At 44.3% G+C, this 19,852-nt stretch overlaps 4 protein-coding genes across 7 annotated transcripts in view; 2 read left to right on the top strand and 2 right to left on the bottom strand.

Moving 5' to 3' along the window:
• Positions 1-8,155: 8,155 nt before the first annotated feature.
• On the bottom strand, positions 8,156-10,097 carry parapinopsina (parapinopsin a). Its single transcript, XM_088364904.1, has 5 exons — positions 9,767-10,097; positions 8,977-9,067; positions 8,666-8,903; positions 8,349-8,591; positions 8,156-8,275 (listed from the first exon to the last, which is right to left on the bottom strand). The coding sequence occupies exons 1-5, from the start codon at positions 10,095-10,097 to the stop codon at positions 8,156-8,158; spliced, it is 1,023 nt and encodes a 340-aa protein (XP_088221030.1).
• Positions 10,098-11,015: 918 nt separating this feature from the next.
• Positions 11,016-15,488, top strand: ddx20 (DEAD (Asp-Glu-Ala-Asp) box polypeptide 20). The gene is made up of 11 exons (XM_088360621.1): positions 11,016-11,251; positions 11,605-11,699; positions 12,075-12,243; positions 12,444-12,558; positions 12,649-12,791; positions 12,875-13,013; positions 13,112-13,170; positions 13,318-13,400; positions 13,476-13,581; positions 14,004-14,105; positions 14,256-15,488. Exons 1-11 carry the CDS (start codon positions 11,056-11,058, stop codon positions 15,320-15,322), a joined length of 2,274 nt encoding a protein of 757 aa, XP_088216747.1. The 5' UTR covers positions 11,016-11,055; the 3' UTR covers positions 15,323-15,488.
• A 1,019-nt stretch (positions 15,489-16,507) lies between these two features.
• On the top strand, positions 16,508-19,405 carry LOC148401400 (5-hydroxytryptamine receptor 2B-like). Its single transcript, XM_088360668.1, has 2 exons — positions 16,508-17,627; positions 18,567-19,405. The coding sequence occupies exons 1-2, from the start codon at positions 16,593-16,595 to the stop codon at positions 18,720-18,722; spliced, it is 1,191 nt and encodes a 396-aa protein (XP_088216794.1). The 5' UTR covers positions 16,508-16,592; the 3' UTR covers positions 18,723-19,405.
• The window catches only part of kcnd3 (potassium voltage-gated channel, Shal-related subfamily, member 3), a 71,943-nt gene continuing 70,330 nt past the window's right edge, over positions 18,240-19,852 (bottom strand). For all 4 annotated transcript variants that reach the window (XM_088360633.1, XM_088360652.1, XM_088360642.1 and 1 more), the window contains one exon: positions 18,240-19,852. This exon is cut by the window's right edge and continues 1,856 nt beyond it. The gene's annotated coding sequence lies outside the window, so the exon portion shown is untranslated.

Below are 19,852 nucleotides of genomic sequence, written 5' to 3'. Positions count from 1 at the left end.
TTGGCTCGTGCGCACGGCCTCCCGGATGTGCCGGGCGGGTGCGCGAGCTCGCCGGCCGCTGGAAGTCCAATGAGGCGCCGCGATCTCCTCCGCGGTGCTTATAAACAGCTGATCCGCTCGGCGGGGGCTATTTTCGGCCACTTGGCTCGTGCGCACGGCCTCCCGGATGTGCCGGGCGGGTGCGCGAGTTCGCCGGCCGCTGGAAGTCCAATGAGTCGCCGCGACCACCTCCGCGGTGCTTATAAACAGCCGATCCGCTCGGCGGGGGCTATTTTCGGCCACTTGGCTCGTGCGCACGGCCTCCCGGATGTGCCGGGCGGGTGCGCGAGCTCGCCGGCCGCTGGAAGTCCAATGAGGCGCCGCGATCTCCTCCGCGGTGCTTATAAACAGCCGATCCGCTCGGCGGGGGCTATTTTCGGCCACTTGGCTCGTGCGCACGGCCTCCCGGATGTGCCGGGCGGGTGCGCGAGCTCGCCGGCCGCTGGAAGTCCAATGAGGCGCCGCGATCTCCTCCGCGGTGCTTATAAAGTGCCGATCCGCTCGGCTTGGAGCTATTTCCGGCCTCCCGTTGGTGCCGGGCGGCGTGCGCGAGCTCGCCGGCCGCGATCTCCTCCGCGGTGCTTATTAACAGCCGCATGCGCACGGCCTCCCGGAATTTGAACACATTTCGTCAATAAATTTCGCATATTGAATTTTGAAGTTTAATATAATGCAACAATTGAGCTCGACTTATACAAAGGATATATCATAAAATCGTAAATTTCCGTCGAATTTTAGGGGGTCGACTTATACACCGAGTCGACCTGTACACCGGCAAATACGGTATGCATTTTTTCCGTCCAGTTCAACTTGAAGATCACAATTTTCTCCCGGCCGCTAGAGGTCAGCGTAGTCTCGACTCTGCTATTTGACGATAATTTTAACCCGCACTCGTTGACCACTGACTGGCTGACTCTAAAAACATGGCGGTCTCCTTCAAGAAAGCAGCTAACGATACAGAAATAGAACAGATGATGTGATTTTATCGGAGGGGATTGACTTCAGGTCGCTTTTACTGTCTGAGGTTGTGCTGGACGGGCTGTCAGGTGCAGGCTTTCAAAAACCATCTCCGATCGAGCTGAAGGCGATCCCGCTTGGCCGATGCGGACTTGGTACACACTCTCGTTGCATCATGCCAGCATGTCGTCAGGGAAAGTCAAAATAGGTTCACAATCATTTTAACACATTACTGGTTATCAAATATTTTACACCGAGTACCGCTTGAAATAAACATTGAACTTTCCAAGTACCACACTCATGACTTTAAAGTCAGTCAAAATCGGTCAGTGTTATTGCAAGGTACTGTACAGTTCGAACACTGCTTAACTATAGGAAAACGTTCTTGATTATGCTGAGCACGATTGCAGTCAGTCGACTTTAAATGTGAAAAGGAATCATTTCAAGGACATACTACATGTGACTCATTGTTAATGTGCCCACTCAAAGTCAATTGCGGGCCACCCTTGATTGTCCTTTTTCAGATTTGATTGTACAAACTTTTGGAATAATTGTTTTTGCTGAAGCGCTGGTCGGCCTGAACCGGAGGCCTCATATGTTGACTTAAACAAAGATCTCTGTCTGGCTCCGGGGAGTTCTTAGACTCCCTTCCTTTCTTATCTGTGAGAGGCCCTCACTAGTTACATATGAACAGAACATCTTTGTTCTTTGTTTAGTTCAAGAGAAGTTCTTTCTTTTTTATACCTTGTAGTTTCTATTCATAAATTGTTGTTGACCGGGACAGTTTTTAAGTTATCCTATATTTACTCAATGTTTGTTTAAGTAGACTTCATGCAAGTTATCTCACATCTACTTAATGTTTGTTAGCATGTATGCACAAGAGGTATCTGACTATTTACTCATTATTATTATTGTGTGATACTTAGCAAGAAAGTCTAGAGCATTGTTCCACAGGGACACGGCATCCAGCACGTTTGGAGATCGCAGCCTAGGACGAGGCTGCCAACCAACTAAGGACAGACTCTGCATTGCTGGGGTCACGAATCGGCCAAGGCCTCGCACCACACAACATCCTTTAGTTAGCTAATCAGCGTTGCTACAGCCACAATCTCCCCTCCTTTTAGTGTAGCAACGCCTCTTGTAACCAGGGCAACCCAAAATAAAAAGAGGAGATAGCAGAAGAGGAGTCCAGAATTGGTGGAGCACTGTAAGTGGGCCTTCTACGTAATTCTCCTCGCGAGCAAAAGGAATACTGGTTGTCTTCTCTTCTTTCAGTGTATAAAACAATGTCTCCTGTAAAACATGACTGAGATGTTGCCCTTGAGGTTAAAGAAGAAAAAAATAGAAGTTACTGATTGTCTCTGAAACATAAAGAAGCCGACAAGCTCTCTTAGTTGCTTTTTATAAGCCTGCTGTATTTACAAATGGCCGCGTTCCAAGAATAATGGTCCCTTTTAATGTTAGTTGTGTTGGGCTGTTAAGAGTTGTTTGGAGATTTATTACAAACTCATGTATTTGTGAATGAATATCACTTGCATTGGAGGCTGATAAAGCTCAACTGTAACCTCGAAACACAAACAAACCAACAAATTCACAATCTGTGTGTGTTTGTCTCTTTCGTTGATGTCCTTAAAAAAACTGCCCCCCTCCCCTTTCTTTGTCTCTGCACCCATTCATTCTTCTATCACAATGTTCATCTTTTCCTAAATATTCTCTGTCTCCCTTGTGCTCCAAAACTCCACATATTTCTTTATGCCTGACTCCTCACCCTAAAAAGCGATGGCCTATAAGCTAGGCTCCGCGCCCTCACAGTACTTCCAGAGAGAAGCAGCCAATGTCAGGCCTCAGAGTCACAATCTCTCCTCCACTTTCACTGGCTGAGAGGCCGCTACCATTCTGGTAAATACGGTCTTTTTCACACTGTCTCTATCATTTTCTTTCCTTTCGCCCATTTGACTGTCACTTTGCCCTTTTTCTCCCGCCCGCGCTCTTTCTTGCCATGTCATATTGTGTATTAATTTGATAAAATAATGAATCTCTCTCATCCTTCCTTGAAGGCGAGTCACGTGTACTGCTTAACCATTGTCTTTTCTTTTCCCTTGGGCTCGAGCTTTTCCTCACATTTCACATCCTGCACCCACATTTCAACTTTCACTGAACCCATCATCCTCTTTTTCTTAAAGGGAAAACCTGCTCCCGGCCTTTCTGTCAGAAATGAAAGGAACAAAAAATAATTTATCGGTAAAAGAACGGAGTCTGATGGGGAGTCATTTGATTCTTTTTATTTGTAGTCCTCTTTAGGTTTCTCCAGTGAGAGATGTTGTCTTTTTGTTGAGCTTCTAGGTAAGGGCCTGAAGTGGTGTGACATTTTAATAAGTAGCATGGATAAAGAGTGTTTTTTTTTTTTTTTTTTGCAGAGTTTGATTTGATACTGGTGAGTATTTTATTTACACAGGGATTTCTGTATTATGGCCAAAGAGGACTAGAAACATCTTACATGATTGGTTCAGATCATTTTGTGATATCATAAAGTTGTTAGCAATTGCTTTGCTCTTGATATTTGTTTTTATGTGAATTGTTAAAAGTGTTTTTGTCATTTTTATTCCCCAATATGAAAAACTATACAGTATTTTTCAAAGCTTTCACTGGAGAAAAAAACAGCCCAAATCCTTCCGACTGTGCTAGATTTCTGTTTGTATTGCATTAATATTGATAGATTCGGCGCCGCACACACTTCTCATTTCAATGTCTCACTTGTAACTGCACAAACAAGTTTCCACGTAGCAACGTGTAAGCTGTGGGGAAAACAACTAGAAAAACAATGACTTCAGTTCTGGAATCAGTATGCTGATTTTAGTTAAATTAATCATCATAAAAATAGAACTCAAAAATTTTTTTTTCCCAGTTTGTTATCCAGTGTTATCAGCAATCAACCTTCAATACGATTTCAGATGACTCAATAAATGAAAAGGACAGCCAGGTTGAAGCTGTCTCCTGAACAAATTTGTCTGTGGGCTTCTTATCCCCACATAATAGCCAATCCCAAAAATTAATCCCTGCAAACAAAAGGCTTCAGATGCTGAAGCCAAAAATGCTGTGGGAATAAAATGTGCTTGATCACATACTGATATAATGTTTACATGTGGAGTGCTAGTATTTCCCGTGACTGTTTTGGTGTGAAGTGTTAGCCCAACATGTCTGTTTGTGTCTCTCTCAGCTCAGGGGAAGGGCAGACGGCAGAGTGTGTTGTTATAATGGTGTCGGATGGTCCCAGACGTGAGGAGGTCCACGACCTGAGGAGCAGGCCTTTCAGACACATGCATTGGGCAACCACACCTCGTGCACAGAAGGAGCGACACTTTCACTCGAAGAAGAAAAAGATTCACATAGCAACACCAACAGATCCAGGACTGAATAACGCGACAGACATCTAGATGCTCTCCCCTGAAGACAGAAAAATGACTTTTCAAAAAATGTGTGCGGTCACAAAAGAGGAAAGTTGGAGTGTTCATGATTCTCCGTGCTGCTATTACCACCGCTCTCCAGATGAGAGCAGTGTTGATGCAGGCCGGAATAGAACTTGAACTGTGGAAAAGGCACAAGAGTGACAGTGGCCCGAATCAAAATTGAACTTCCTTAACCCTTTAGTCTCTTCCCACTCTTCTGGAATGTTGCTGGACATAAATGGACTGAGCTGTCCTCTCTTCTCATGAAATGCCTCACCCTGGAAATATTGCACCTCACCTTGGCCCTTTATTCTATGATTTGAAACACATACACACACGCACATGCACACGCACACACACACACACACACACACACACACGCACGCACACACACACACACACACACACACACACACACACACACACACTAGCTTCATTCTCTAGCTCCTAGCTCAAATGGAATCATTGAAAATATTAATTCACGACAATCTTGGACACTGTAAAACTCCAGTCAACAATTGTAAGGAGAATTACTTCAAGAAAGTGTACATGTCCTCATCTGCTTATCCTTAGATGCCCCCTTTGCCTTACTCGCAACTTATTGTGTTGTGTTTGATATGACAGTGGTTGTTGTTGAACTGTTCGTTGCACCTAATTTTACCTCTCTGGATCACCAGTAGATGATTCAACCGCCCCATTCCTCTCCAAGACCAGCTCCATGTGCAGTGTCTATTTTTACACTTGATTTTATTCCTATTTGTACATAAGATCTTACTTTGTACTTCTCAGAAGCAATGGTATTTCCGACAAATGGTATTTCTCAGTCTTTGCTGTGCTCTCCCGCTGTAATAGTTGGCGACTGGCTGGGAACATGTTGCACATTCCTCGAGCTCAGGACTTAATTGCTTGTGTCGTTTTGTGGGTGCTACAAGGTGACGGCTGAAACTCTGAATCCCCGTCAGAGCAGAATATGTTGCCCAGAACCCCCCGCAAGGCTTTATTATGAAGTATCTTTCCGCAATGACGCGTCAATTCTTTGTGTTCCACGTTTCTCTTATATAGACTGTATGGACTACCTAGTGTATATTCGAAACCATCTCGATCCATGCTCGTGTACGCCACACGCCCGTGTTTTCAGTCGGTGTGTGAAATTGACGGAAAAGAGATGTCACTGTACGAGTCCAGTGTCTGCATAAAATGTGAGATCATATTGATCCCAACCAAATTAGGATTCAACAACAATGTGATGCGGTGATTCGGGGACCAAATGACAACTTGAGTGTCCGGTGCAGTCGTGTAGTTCGCGGGACTTGAAGCACTCTTGACATAATGTTTTGTTTATCTTGCTGCCAAAAGCCTCCAACCACACAACTGTTTCGCACACTTAAGTGTCAACATGTACTGTATCGCTGAGATGGATTACGGCTATTGATTAGGGTGTCGCGGTCACTTCTGGCGCTGACCTCGGATCAGTTCGGATGGAGATGCGATCCCAGGACTGCACCTGTCAGGGCTAGTCGTCGAGCTAGCGTGTGTGGCAGTACGTAGCATGTACATAGTTGATAGCTCACTTTGTATATAGAAGAGAAGTGTCTAGGTTTGATACAGCTACTCACAGTCTGCCCTTTTTGTGTTTCTTGAATAAAAGTCATAGCAATATTTCTTTTATCAATAAAAAAAGCAAAGGTAGGGTGTAATAGCGTGACAATGATGATTTAGTGGGTGACTGTGAATGATAAAACTGTGAGACTTGACAAAGAAAGCGACAAGGAGGTTTATGTTTTTGCTGTTTAACATAGAAATGTGTTTAAAGAAAAAAAATAGGATGGTATTTGGAAAAGGGTCGCTAAATACACCAAGATTATTTTGGGGTGTTTTTCCAGTGAAAGCCATAATGGTGGTAATAAGGTGATGAAGGTCTGGTTGTGCAGAGTGGTTGGTTCCACAAAGAGAAAAAGAGATGTGTACACCAAGTTAAAAAAAAAAAAAAAAAAGTTATGTTATTAACATGTGCTGTTGGGTATCTTTTGACACAGAAAATATTTGCCTCACAACTGTGGCTGTAGTTAGAGCACAATGACAATGCGCACTGCACACAGAATATATAAATCAAAAAAGCAAATCTCTTACCGTCAATGAATTAAAATAAATGCACAGCTCCAATTACAGGAAAGAGAAGAAATTGCAAGTAACAAGATGGGCAACAAAGTCAATTTTAATTTACCAGCATGTAAGATTCATTTTACTGTCGGTTTTTAGTTCCATCCATCCATCTTCTTCCGCTTATCCGGGGTTGGGTTGCGGGGGCAGCATCTTTCGGGTTATACCAAAGACTATAAAAATGGGACCCATTGCCTCCCTGCTTGGCACTCAGCATTAAGGGTTGGAATTGGGGGGTTAGATCACCAAATGATTCCCGAGCGCGGCACCGCTGCTGCTCACTGCTCCCCTCTCCCCCAGGGAATGGATCAAAATCACATGGGGATGGGTTAAATGCAGAGGACAAATTTCACCACACCCAGATGTGTGTGTGATGATGATCATTGGGACTTCAACTTTAAACTTAACTTTAGGAGGGACTCCCAGACTTCCTTCTCCCCAGCCACTTCGTCCAGCTCATCCCGGGGGTTCCCAAGGCGTTCTCAGGCCAGCTGAGAGACATAGTCTCTCCATCGCGTCCTGGGTCGTCCATGGGGTCTCCTGCCGGTGGGACATGCCCGGAACACCGCCCCAGGGAGACGTCCAGGAGACATCCTGGTGAGATGCCCGAGCCACCTCATCTGGCTCCTCTCAACCCTGGAGGAGCAGCGGCTCTACTGAGGAGTGCGATTCCTCTGTAGTTGGAACACGCCCTCCAGTTCCCCATCTTAAGGAGGGAAATCACCACCCCAGTCTGTCAATCCAGAGGCACCGTCCCCGATGTCCACGCAATGCTGTAGAGGCGTGTCAGCCAGGACAGCCCCACAACATCCAGAGCCTTTAAAAAGTCCGGGTGGATCTCATCCACCCTTGGGGTCTTGCCCCCGAGGAGTTTTTTGAACTACCTCAGAGACTTCGACCCCAGAGATTGGGGAGTCCTCCTCAGAGTCTCCAGGCCCTGCTTCCACAATGGAAGGCGTGTCGGTGGAATTGAGGAGGTCTTTGAAGTATTCTCCCCACCGACTCACAACGTCCAGAGTCGAGGTCAGCAGCACGCCATCTCCACTGTAAACAGTGTTAACGGTGCACTGCTTCCCCCTCCTGAGACACCAGAGGGTGGACCAGAATTTCCTGTTTTTAGTTATATACTGTGATATAAAGTGTACACACCCCTGTCCCATATGCCAAATGTGTGTTGTAGTAAAAATAAATAAATAAATAAATAAATAATTTCAAAGCATGACTGATAACGGACCTTAAAATATTTTTCCACTTGTTTGGTAGATTTTGATAGGCTTTATCTTCATATCATTTTTTCATTGTCACAAAAACCTGCCATTTAACCAGGGGTGTGTAGACTTTTACATCCACAGGATTTTACTCTGCAGCCAATCTTTACTGGCCAAAACCAACAGTTTTTGCTGCAATGCAGTTGTACATCACTGCAAATAATATCACCCTTGTTACAGAGGAAACACAATCAATACATGTTATGATTTGGAAAAGCTCTAAACCGGACCTCAATATGTTGCCCTGGTGTACGTAATGATACGTCTCGCGAGCGTATAATTCTTTCAGGGATCCATTTGGGTTTTGTGAGCACAAGCAACTGTTGTCTCAACCTCGGATATTTGTGCCTCCGAGGCACAGGGGTTCCATCCACACAGGATTGTTGGAACAGCATACGTTCGAAACTGAACAAAGACAAACAACAGGATAAGGATGATCTCTTTCATATTTTAGTGAACGTGATGGCGGGTCCTTTACCTGTCTGTTCATGAAAACGTAAATGATGGGGTTATAAACAGTGCTGCTTTTTGCCAAGTAGACTGGTATGGTAGCAATTAGAGGATCGATTTTGAGCGTGGGATCTATGACGACAGCCAGGGCCATGCTGGCATACGGCAGCCAAGTCACCAGGAAAGCAAGCACCATGGCGACAACCATGCGTGCCACTTGCACTTCCATACGGTGTGTGCTGCCAGCTTCGGACAGCTGCCGCTTGGTCACCTAGGACGCCAACACATAGATGAGATCATATCTGCACACTCCATTCTGCACACACAGCATTCTCCAGTCCTCACCTGCCGGAGGGTCCACAACAGCCGCAGGTAAGACACCGCAATGATGGAAAAGGGCAGAGCAAAGCAAAGTAAAAAGTAAATGACTATATAGGACATATTGCCTGCGTCCCGGCTGTACCAGTTGGGTGCGCAGGAGGTTTTGATGCCCTCCAGCTCAAAACTGCCCCAACCGAACAAAGGTGGAGTATTCCACACAAAGGACCACACCCAAGACAGCACCACGCCCGCGATTGCATGCCTGAGAAGGAGCAAGTCATGGTTGAGCACGTGCCAATTCTCTCGCTTTCTTTGAAAAGAATAACAATGCTTACCTGGTCTGGAAGAGGGCGGCACCCATCGGATAGCACACCACTATGTAGCGCTCCACAGAAATGACTCCGATCGTACACAGGCTTGCTATACCTGCCATGGAAGGAACAATGAAGTAATGCTAAACATTAGGTTGACTGTGATCTCACTGTGTCTGTCTGTAGCAGTGGCATTAAAGATTCAAAAGATATAATTAAGCTAAGTAAAGTAAACTTTGAATGAAATACTCATTAAAGAAATAAGCTTACTGTGGGTAGAACCTTTGAAATAAAATAATCCACAAACCCATCAGGTAAACATAGAATTGAAGTTACCCTATGAATATTTATCAGTGTGTCTATAACTGGCAAAGATTAACTCTACTATCGTCTTCAAATATAAGAACAAATTTGGTCCTTGGGGTCAATTTGACCCCAGGGACATTTACCTTCAGAAAATAATTTACAGAATTTTATTGCCCAAGTTTTTGTGAAAGGTACTTTGTTTATTTGTTGAATACATAAATAACCCCAAGAAAATCATTGAGATGACCTCTCTAGCACCAAATCAGGTCAAATCTTTAAATTAGAATTAATTTATGTCGACGTTTTCACACAAATCTCACATTTATTTCTCAATATTATTGACCACAGGTCTGATTTTGGTGATGGAAAATGACCTATGCATATGACTTTTTTTAAAAAATTAAATACACATAAAAGAAGATCAAACCATTAAGACTTAAAATACCCCCCCCCCCCCCCCCACACACACACATGCTCCCAAAGAAAGCAATCAATGAAAAAGACTTACCAAAAAAGGCCACGGCAAAGCCTTCCAATATGCATCCCAGTCGTCCAAAGCTGAAGTATCCCATGGCGGTGGTCACTGTGGTGGGCAAACCTCCAAACACAGCACAGCCCAGGTCACATACAGCCAGGCTGACCAGAGCGTAGCTGAGTGGCTGCCTCAGCTGTTTGTGTCTCACTGTCACCACAATCACCAGAATGTTGAGAATGATCCCCAAAATAGAGAAGATGCCCATGATAACGGCCAGTGTGGTGTAGCCGCTCCGGGAGAGGACCTTTGCATCGGCTACGCTACCAGAGACAGAGAAGTTTCCATGGGGGTCGAGGTTCTCCATTTTGTAATTTAGGTCAATTGTGCTCAACGGAGGAGAGTTTTAGCTGCTATGTTAAAATGCTTAACATGAACAGCTCATTGCCTACTGCGAAACTGTCAGACCAAATTAAAAATGTTCAAGGGTCCAAACAGCAATCTTACTAAAAATAAGTATGCTGATCATCGTATTCCAAATTCGGTATCCAACTGTGTCAATAAACAAAGGAAACTTGCTTAAGGATGATAAATTGCTTTTCTGTCGCAGTGCAAAACACACAGAAGAGGCTACTCTCTAAATGAGCCTACAAAAGCTGATCCTGAACAAGATATTCAGTTGCTTCATACCAAATCCGCAGATCCGGATTGTGTGAACAATAATTCTGCCTAATATCCTGTAAGACTGCACTTTCCATGATTGTGTGTGCCCTTAGCTGGGTCACTTACACTACGCGGGTTTAAAACCCTAACCCTAGTTTGAAACCTTAACATTACTTTGAAACTCTGACGGTATAGTTTTAATCCTAGTTTTGGCAGCAGCTGCAGCAAATAAACTCTTAGCCAAAATAGTTTCATAATTTTGAGATGAGACAAAAAAATGATGCAAATATAGTGAGATAAATTGAACCGGGTGGGATTATGGGCAACAGATTGATATGTATTCTTGTTATAGTATAGGTCGGTTTATATTGCCTCCATGAAAGAAGAAAAGAAAGAAAGGGTTTGTGCCGGGATTGCGTTGTGTTTTGCCCAATCTCAAATCAAATAATCCAAACGGAAATGGTATGTAATAGACATATTACATTTTTCATTCTAGCAATAAGTAGAGAGCGCGTACTATAGGTTCATTTTTTTCGTCCAGTTCAACTTGAAGGTCACAATTTTCTCCCGGCCGCTAGAGGTCAGCATAGTTTCGACTCGACTGTTTGACGATAATTTTAATCCGCACTCGTTGACCACTGGCTGGCTGACTCTCAAAAATCATGGCGGCCTCCTTCAAGAAAGCAGCTCACGATATAGAAACGCGAAACAGAACAGATGATGTGGTTTTATCGGAGGGGATTGACTTCAGGTCGCTTTTGCTGTCTGAGGTTGTGCTGGTTGGGCTGTCAGCTGCAGGCTTTCAAAAACCATCTCCGATCCAGCTGAAGGCGATCCCGCTTGGCCGATGCGGACTTGGTATACACTCGTCGCATCATGCCAGCATGTCGTCATTGAAAGTCAAATAGATTCACAATTATTTTAACACATTACTGATTCTCAAATATTTTACACCGAGTACCGCTTAAAATAAACATTGAACTTTCCAAGTACCACACTCATGACTTTAAAGTCAGTCAAAATCGGTCAGTGTTATTGCAAGGTACTGTACAGTTCGAACACTGCTTAACTATAGGAAAACGTTCTTGATTATGTTGAGCACGATTGCAGTCAGTCGACTCTAAATGTGAAAAGGAATCATTTCAAGGACATACTACATGTGACTCATTGTTAATGTGCCCACTCAAAGTCCCTTGATTGTCCTCTTTCAGATTTGATTGTACAAGCCAAGTCTGGCACAGGAAAGACGTGTGTGTTCTGCACAATCGCTTTGGATTCTCTGAACCTGGAGACTCCTGCCACACAGGTGAGTGCAGTTGAAGTCGCTCAGCACCTCTCTTTTGATTTATCGCCGTAGTTCCTTTGCTATTTAGCCTCCTCCCTAAAATGAGATTATTATGATCTTTGATATAGATGGACTAACAACAGATGGGCATGTGTGTTAATCACTTTGGTTACGGGTGTCTTAATCTGATGAGATCAAGCTTCTCAGTCTCATATTCTTAAATGAGAGTGTATGATTACCGATAAAGCAGAGGTATACATCCAGCCTTTCTGCAGTATGGTGCACGTGGGCTTAACTGGATGCTCTTACTGATTAATGAACACACCTCATGACTTTGGCTCCAATCTGCCCCAATCAAGCATAAGTGCTTGTTGACTTTTACTCTGACCTGTGCAGGTTCTTGTGCTCGCTCCGACTCGAGAGATAGCGGTGCAGATCCACTCCGTTGTCATGGCGATAGGCTGTGCAATGGAGGGCTTGCAGTGCCATGTGTTCATCGGGGGCCGTCCTGTTCATCAGGACAAACTCCATCTGAAGAAATGCCACATCGCTGTAGGGTCACCTGGTAAGAGGCTAGTTAGTATCAAGTTCAACTCCAAAAGGACGCCAAGTTGGTCCTGGGGCTAGTTGAGTATGGCTAAGCTTTCAAATGATAGAAAACCAAAACAAAGGACATCTTGGTTCCAAAGAGACAAAATTTCAGCGATGGCGATTTATTTATTTTTTTTGGTTATAAAAAAAAAAAAAAATGCACTTTTGTCACAGGTCGTATTAAGCAGTTGATTGAGCTCGGCATGTTATCCACCGCCAGCATTCGTCTCTTTGTTCTGGATGAGGCTGACAAACTGCTGGAGGAGGGCAGCTTCCAGGAACAAATCAAGTATGCGGACCAAAGCAAATTATTTGCAAGCCTTACCTTCTAAAATGCACAAATGAATGTCTTCAATGTCTTTTTTTGTCCCATCTACAGCTGGATATTCTCCTCTTTGCCTGAGAACAAACAGATGCTCGCGCTCTCTGCCACCTACCCTGAATCTCTTGCTCAACATCTCACCCGCTACATGAGAGAGCCCACTTTTGTCAGACTCAACCCAAAGGACATGGGACTCAAAGGTTCATTCCATTAACCCATTTCAGCCTTTTGCATTCTGACTGAAGTTATTGAATGGTCCCTCTTCCTGTTTGCTCCCCGCTAGGCCTGAAGCAGTATTACAAGCTGGTGCAGTCCCATCCATTACCTCATAAGGTCTTTGAGGAGAAGATGCAGCTCCTCCTAGAGTTGTTCAGTAAACTGCCTTTCAATCAGGCCCTTGTTTTCTCAAACTTGCACACAAGGTGATTTATACCAGATTTGATTGATTGCCGGAACTTGATTCTTTTTGTTTTTTCTCCCTTGAATAAATTGGACTAGTCATGCTTTGATTTTCCTGCAGGGCTCAGCATCTGGCAGACATCTTGTCCTCTCAAGGCCTACCTGCTGTTTGTATTTCAGGTGAGAGTTTGAGAGGGAAGTCGGAAGCCTCTAAACAACAAAAAAAGATGACATCATCCTAAATTTAACTTGTCTTCACCGGGTCATGGTAGGGTTGCTCCTCTGTTGTAGCAGATGTGACTTCCAGTCTCTCTGTTGATTACACAGGTAGTCTGAGTCAGGAGCAGAGACTTGAGGCCATGTCCAAATTGAAGCAGTATCAGTGCAGAGTGCTTATCTCCACTGATCTGGTAAGTTGCACTTAAAAAAAAAAAAAAAAAAACTTGTTGCTATGAGTCTTCTTATGATGGTTCTCCCTTTGTTAGACCTCTCGGGGCATAGATGCAGAGAAGGTCAACCTGGTGATAAATCTGGACGTGCCACAGGACTGGGAAACCTACATGCACCGAATCGGACGTGCCGGGCGCTTCGGTCGGTGTCCAGTATGGTTATTTAGAAATAGACACAAAGCTGCCTTAGAACTCTGCCTACAAAAACAACAAACTAGAGACGAACAAAACTCACCACTAGATGATGTTGCTCCTTGGCGTTGCGTTTGCGTGTTTGACTTCTAGCTCCAATGCCTCCCCTGCTTTTGTCATCTAACTAATCCCAAAGTGCGTTTATGAAAGTAATCAAAATGTCCCACTAATATGGCATTTTTTATTTGATTTATATTGACATTTAAGGACTCTTACTGATGTTAGTGATATCAGGAAATATGCCTGTCTGCACTAGCCCCCTAAAAATGACACAAAACCACATAGTTCATAACTGAAGCCTGTAATAACTTTTAGACTAGAAATGAAAATGAAAAAATACATCGTGAGGAAGTCTAGTCAAACTGTTCACAGGCACGCAGGGGCTTGCGGTGACCTACTGTTGCCATGGCGAAGAGGAGAACAAGATGATGGCTATTGCTCAGAAATGTGGCCTGAGTTTGTCCGTTTTGCCAAGTAAGCATATTGACCAACACTTTGTAGCTTTGTTTGGTATGTTTAATTATAATGACATCACACAGTAATTTGTAACTCACCAATGAATTGGCCACTCTGAACAGTTTGACACAAAATTCTTCCAGTCACCGCTGTCTTCTTTCTATTCAGCCACCATTGATGCCGGACTGATGGCTGAGCAATGTGACTGGGATGTCTGCACCGAGGCTTCATCTTTGGCCCTCCCAACCCAGCAGTTCTTCACGAATGTGAAAAAGAAGACTGTACGCTCCAAAGCGTGCCCGACGGTTCTTTCTCCCGTCGTCGCAAAGGTTGCTCAGGAGGCCGAGAAGCCAAAGATGAGACACGCCGTGGAAGAGCTTTCCAAAAAGCCGTCGACTGTGCAGAACAGGCTTCCGCAGAGCTTCACGAAAGCGGCGCCGACTCGTAAAGAGTTGCAAGACGCACTGCCAAAGATCCCTCCCCTAAGCTCGTTTAAGAACTGCAAAACCGGGTTTGTAACCTTCGAGGAAGCCAAGCGGGACTTCCAAGCGTTCATTATGACAGGACCGGGAAGATCAGTGGAGATCGTCAGGGAGTTTAGCAGTCAAGGAGACGACGGGGAGCCTGACGGGCGCCGAGAGTTTGTCACACTCAGTGACGATGGAGGCGAAATCTGTCAAGGATGGAATTGGGAGCGTAACTCAAAATCAGCTGCAAAATCAGCCTCGGATTCTTCGAGTCTTGAAGATGACTCGGAAGACAAGTTCAACCTGACTGCAGGTGGCGAGACCACCGAAGTCACTCACCCTGAGACAGTGGGAAGTCGTAGCGGCCCCGTGAAACCATTCACACCGGAAGCTCTCGTAACATTCCAGACAACGAACGCAACGGACAGCAGATCGTCACCCCAACCTGACAACTTGAAATCAATGCTCGGTGTAAACGCCGGCGCGCCAATTCAGCGGACGTCTTTGGCTAAAAGACCAAAGTCGAATGTCCAAAATGAACAATGGAAAAGTTGGAAGACAGAGCAAAAATTGGAAAGGGTTGACGTGGAAGATGACTCCAATGTTGAGAGTTACTGGAGAGACTGCTATAGAGCCTGGAATGATTTCTACGCCTCCATGTCTTCTTTTCAAGGGCAACCTTACCAAGATTACTACAGGGCAGCGCACAACTGGATGGCAGCCTATCGTATGAATACAGTTTACATGGAGGAACTGCTCAAACACTGATTTCCGTGCTGGGTCACTATCACTAAAAAGAGCCTTTAGTGTCCTCAGAATCATGTAATCGTGATATTCATAAAATAGAGCAGAGCACTTTTTTTTTCTACAAATTGAAAATGTGGTTTTGCTAACGGTTTGTGGTTAAATGTTAATAAACCAGGGGAAAAAGTGACATGTTTCCTATTGTTAGGTTACGGATTTTAGTTATTGATCTGACTCCAAATTGCGATCAACACTTAACACATAAATTGCTATGTCCTAATCCACACACTGGCGCACCTAACAATTTTGCGAGTTCGTTCTGTCAAAGAGAAGACCAGTAGATCAATCAGACCAAATTTACCAATTGTTTATTCCTGACAAAGCGCACTAATACAGGCCTGGGTCTCGGGTCCCTCACACTAAAACTCGTGCGTTTTTGTGACCACCAAAAGACGACACATTCTTCCGGGTTGCCCAGTTTTGAAGAAACACAATATGAATATTAAAGCATGCAAAATATTGTGAGATGATTGGTCGATGGTTATCTCCTCCCCGTCCAGGTGTTGCTGAGGTCAGGCGGTTGGGTTTTCCCCGCGAAGCCCGGCCACATAGACGTGCTGTTGTTCTCGTTTCTCACCGACCTTGAGGTGTTCTCGTCCGGTACTCCCTATCTGGGCCTATTCCACAACACTTCGAAGAAAACAAGTTCATGCAGTTTGCCTGCACATTCTTCGCCACCCACCAATCCACGCGAGCACTCCAATACTAGATATTAATATGATTATAAGTTTAACAACCTTAAAAAATATGTTTGCAAACTCCCGAAAGCACATTTCCCTTTACTATCTATCTGGCTATTTGATAAAAATCGATAGAATAAAATAATGATTTTATTGTCATAATCATGTTTGGTATTTCTCATCGGCTTATGTGTGTGCAGATTTGATGCATCTTTCCGAAGCTCTTTTTTTTTCTCTCTTTCCCAAAGCGTCCTTCTCTGTTATTGACTTGTGTTTCCGCAGCTGTTGGGATCCACTTGCAAGCATTGTTTTGTTACTGTTAAGGATTTAGCAAGCTCAGACATCTTCACGTGATTGCACCTAATCAGCGCTGACAATCAGTGATGGGGGGGGGTTACACACTCGAGTACCACTCAATCATGTGTTTTTGTTTTGTTTACTGTGCTCGAAATTTAATCCTCGAGTGCACAAGCAGGTGGTGATTCCTCCAGGATGTGTAGTAGCTACAAAATGTTTGCCACGTAAAGTCGTCCCATAGATGAGAAACAGCTTGAATGATGGACGGGCACATTTCCGGGAACAAAACAATCTCTGAAATCGAGGGCAACCCCGACTTCTTTTTTCTCGTATTCAAATGCGTAATTTTGATCGTGACCCTAGTCGTGGGGTTACCCGGCAACGTGTGGGTGTGTTGGATCGTTTTCCGAACCAAGTGTCTCCAGACGAGCAACAACGCGTTGCTGGTCAGCTTGGCCGCCAGTGACATCCTGAAGTGCTCCGTGGACACGCCGCTCTTGCTCGTCTCGTTCATGAGATCCGTGGAAGGCGGCCGGCTGCCGCTGTGCATGTGCGCCCTGCAGCAGTTCACCTGGGCCTTGTGCAGCTGTGTGCAACTGCTCACGCTGGCCAGCATCAGCGTGGAGCGCTACCAAGCTATCTCTTTCCCTTTCCACACCGAACGGAGGAGAGCCCGGGTTCGCCTCTGGATCCTGTTGATATGGCTGTGCGGCCTCATATTGGCCGTCGTCGCCCTGATGCTCTCCAAGCAATCCCTCTTTTACGCTCACTGCCGGCCACTAGCACCTTACAATGGCGGACACCCGGATCCATTCGGACCTTACGTTTTGGTACCCATATGGGGGTTGTCTCTGACTGTCATCGTCATTCACTACGGGCGAATCATTAAACTTGTGAGGCAGCACCGAAAGAAAGTGTTCAGTCGAGGTATTCGAGTGATGCCCACGGTTTCCGCGCAGGTCTGGAGCTGGCTGGGCGAGCCGGCTTCAGAACCACAGTCAACGACGGCACTGGCCTACTGCAAACCGCTTGCCGCGCGCCGGGCAGTGCACTCCGTGTCCGGGGAGCAGTGCTCGGGCTTCGTGTCCGGGGGACCCCGCAGGGCACTCCCGGAGATCGTAGGAGCGGTGTGTCTTCGGACGCCTGGAGCCAGAGAGCGAGGGAAGAAACAGGTTGAGGGCAAACTGGCCAAACGCTTTGGGTACATTATTATCGCCTTCACGCTCTTTTGGCTCCCCATGGTGGTCATTTTGCTCATGAATCACTTCATCACGCGGCCGGACAACGACAGAGTGAGTTGGACAACAACCACAACAAAACAAACAAAAAAGAAAATCAAAACAGTATTTGGTAATTTGGAGCATTATTCAAGTTTAGAATGACTGTAATTAAAAATGTGAATAATAATAATCTTCACCATTAATGGCAACAACAACAAAAGGTTCTACTATTGCAGATTTACCTGTAAAACTGCTGGGTTAAATACTGGACCGATCCAGGAAGTGAATCGGATTAGAATTGTTTAGGGGGAAAAAAAGAAAGGTTGTTTTGTGCAAAAAAACGCTGGGAGTTGGGCCAAATTGACCCAATTTTTAACCCAGATTGGATTGATTTTGACCCAGCATTTTTTAGGGTTACGTCTAGTAAGTGGTTATCAAATTTATTAGACCATTCCGGCTTACCATCAAGTGCTTTAATAATCTCACTATCAGAAGTATATTTGTAAAAAAAATCAGGAATGCAACCCAAAGACTGTAATTTGACATTTTTGTCACGGAATAAAATAATGTTCTTGACTATTTGAAGATGGTCAAATTAAAAATGTTCAAATAGTCACGAAAAACATACATTTTAGCATTAAACAAGCGGTATAGAAAATGGATGGATGGATGAATATAAATTGGTGCATTAATCAAGGATTTTATTCGTCAAATCTCCGTCAAAAACAGGACAAGCAACAATAAAAAGTAACACGAGCACAACCCTATATTCATGGTCTAATAAATTTCTTGAGCACTCTTACTATTTTTCTCATCATTCAGTGCCACCTTTTTTGTCCATTGCCATGCCGCCTTCACAGCATTGTCACTCTGTGTGGCCGCACATAAATCAAAATCTGCCACTGAGTGCAACTGCTTGATACTGTCGAACTCCAGCAGCTTAAACAAAAATTGGACCCTCCTAAATTTGAAACCGATGACATGCCTCTTGTATCCTTCTCTGTCATACAGTTACTGTTGGAGATGGAGACATGGGCTATGGTGTTGACCTGCGTGCAAGCTGCTGTGGATCCACTCATCTACACTGTGGTTACCAGACAGTTTCGCTATGAACTCAGCAAGATGTTCTTGTCCATCCGGAAGTGTCGGCTGATATCGGTCCACTGACATTTAAATCCCCTGTTTGTAAATAAAGCCAAATGTATTTGCACAAATTTGACAATGGGTGAAAAAAGTCCATGGACTATAAATGTGGCAGATATAGATGTTTTATCAGGTGTTTCACCGTTGGGACACAAGACAAGGTCATAAATAATATCAAACACAACAAGATACGCACAGCAGTAGTCTCAACAACGACAGGTGGCATAGGAGGGCAAAAGCAAAAAGTGAGAAGATAAACGACTGCTCTCGAAGAAGACCAATGAAAATACATGACAGAGAAAGAGAGTGCCACACACTACAAGAGGGCTCTATTACTTTTCATTGTATAGAAAAATCAATAGACACATTGAGTCTGGTTCAAATGGTGTTTGAGAACAAACGTCTCGGCAACATAAAAGAAAAAAAAAAAACAATTTCTGCCGTCACCTGTTTTACAGCAGTTTGACATATTAAAAATATTGCAATGAAGCCCGTCAACACTATGGACTATCTTTTTGTAGACTGGGTACCTGCACTTGGATGGTTAACCCTAACCCTAATGCCGAATGAAAGGAGCTGCTTTGATTAGCCATAAATTAGGCCAGCAGTGACCATGCCAATAGCAGCGCAGCCGTCCCTCTCGCAGATCCAATTACCAACCGGTGACGCGCTGCGCAGGATTTACACTGGTCCCCCCAAAAAAAATCTTGAAATAAATACTGCCCGTCTGTGCTTGTCTGTTTATTTTAACGCCTGCATGGTGATTTCTACACACTAATTCAGTAGTGAGGCAGCTGCTGTTGCTACACCAAAAATAGTACAAGCTCCGTACTTAAATTAGATGTATGACACTTTTCCTGCTTCCCACCCTGTTGAATATTTTTGGCTTTCTTTGGGTGATCACTCTTCTCTGTATTAAGGAACATAGCAGGAATGTGTTGTTATGTAATTTACATTTCAGCATTCATATTAGCTGATATGTTTTTTGTTTTTTTTTAAGTACAAATGCACATGTAAAACTGTGATTCTAAAGTTCACCTATGATGTCGATTAAATCATCTTTACTTATAAATGGTCATATTGGCTGTGATGATAATTTGACAATACAACCAAAATCTAGATCCACATCACCTAAGCACAAGCTAGATGACTTG

Source organism: Syngnathus floridae, chromosome 2, assembly GCF_059516105.1.
Source record: "Syngnathus floridae isolate MCC-2025c chromosome 2, RoL_Sflo_1.0, whole genome shotgun sequence".
In the NCBI taxonomy this organism is placed as follows: Eukaryota; Metazoa; Chordata; class Actinopteri; order Syngnathiformes; family Syngnathidae; genus Syngnathus; species Syngnathus floridae.
This window is presented reverse-complemented; position numbering and strand designations above follow the sequence as displayed.

What these genes read in the sequence shown, in the direction of transcription:
- ddx20 (XM_088360621.1), top strand. Translation starts at nt 11,056, where the DNA reads ATGGCGGCCTCCTTCAAGAAAGCAGCTCACGATATAGAAACGCGAAAC. An exon ending in GCTTGGCCGATGCGGACTTG is followed by an intron (nt 11,252 to 11,604) that starts GTATACACTCGT and finishes GTCCTCTTTCAG; the next exon opens with ATTTGATTGTACAAGCCAAG. An exon ending in AAAGGACATGGGACTCAAAG is followed by an intron (nt 12,792 to 12,874) that starts GTTCATTCCATT and finishes GCTCCCCGCTAG; the next exon opens with GCCTGAAGCAGTATTACAAG.
- parapinopsina (XM_088364904.1), bottom strand. Translation starts at nt 10,097, where the DNA reads ATGGAGAACCTCGACCCCCATGGAAACTTCTCTGTCTCTGGTAGCGTA. An exon ending in GCCGCCCTCTTCCAGACCAG is followed by an intron (nt 8,904 to 8,976) that starts GTAAGCATTGTT and finishes GCTCCTTCTCAG; the next exon opens with GCATGCAATCGCGGGCGTGG. An exon ending in TGTTGTGGACCCTCCGGCAG is followed by an intron (nt 8,592 to 8,665) that starts GTGAGGACTGGA and finishes TTGGCGTCCTAG; the next exon opens with GTGACCAAGCGGCAGCTGTC.
- LOC148401400 (XM_088360668.1), top strand. Translation starts at nt 16,593, where the DNA reads ATGATGGACGGGCACATTTCCGGGAACAAAACAATCTCTGAAATCGAG. An exon ending in CGCGGCCGGACAACGACAGA is followed by an intron (nt 17,628 to 18,566) that starts GTGAGTTGGACA and finishes TCTGTCATACAG; the next exon opens with TTACTGTTGGAGATGGAGAC.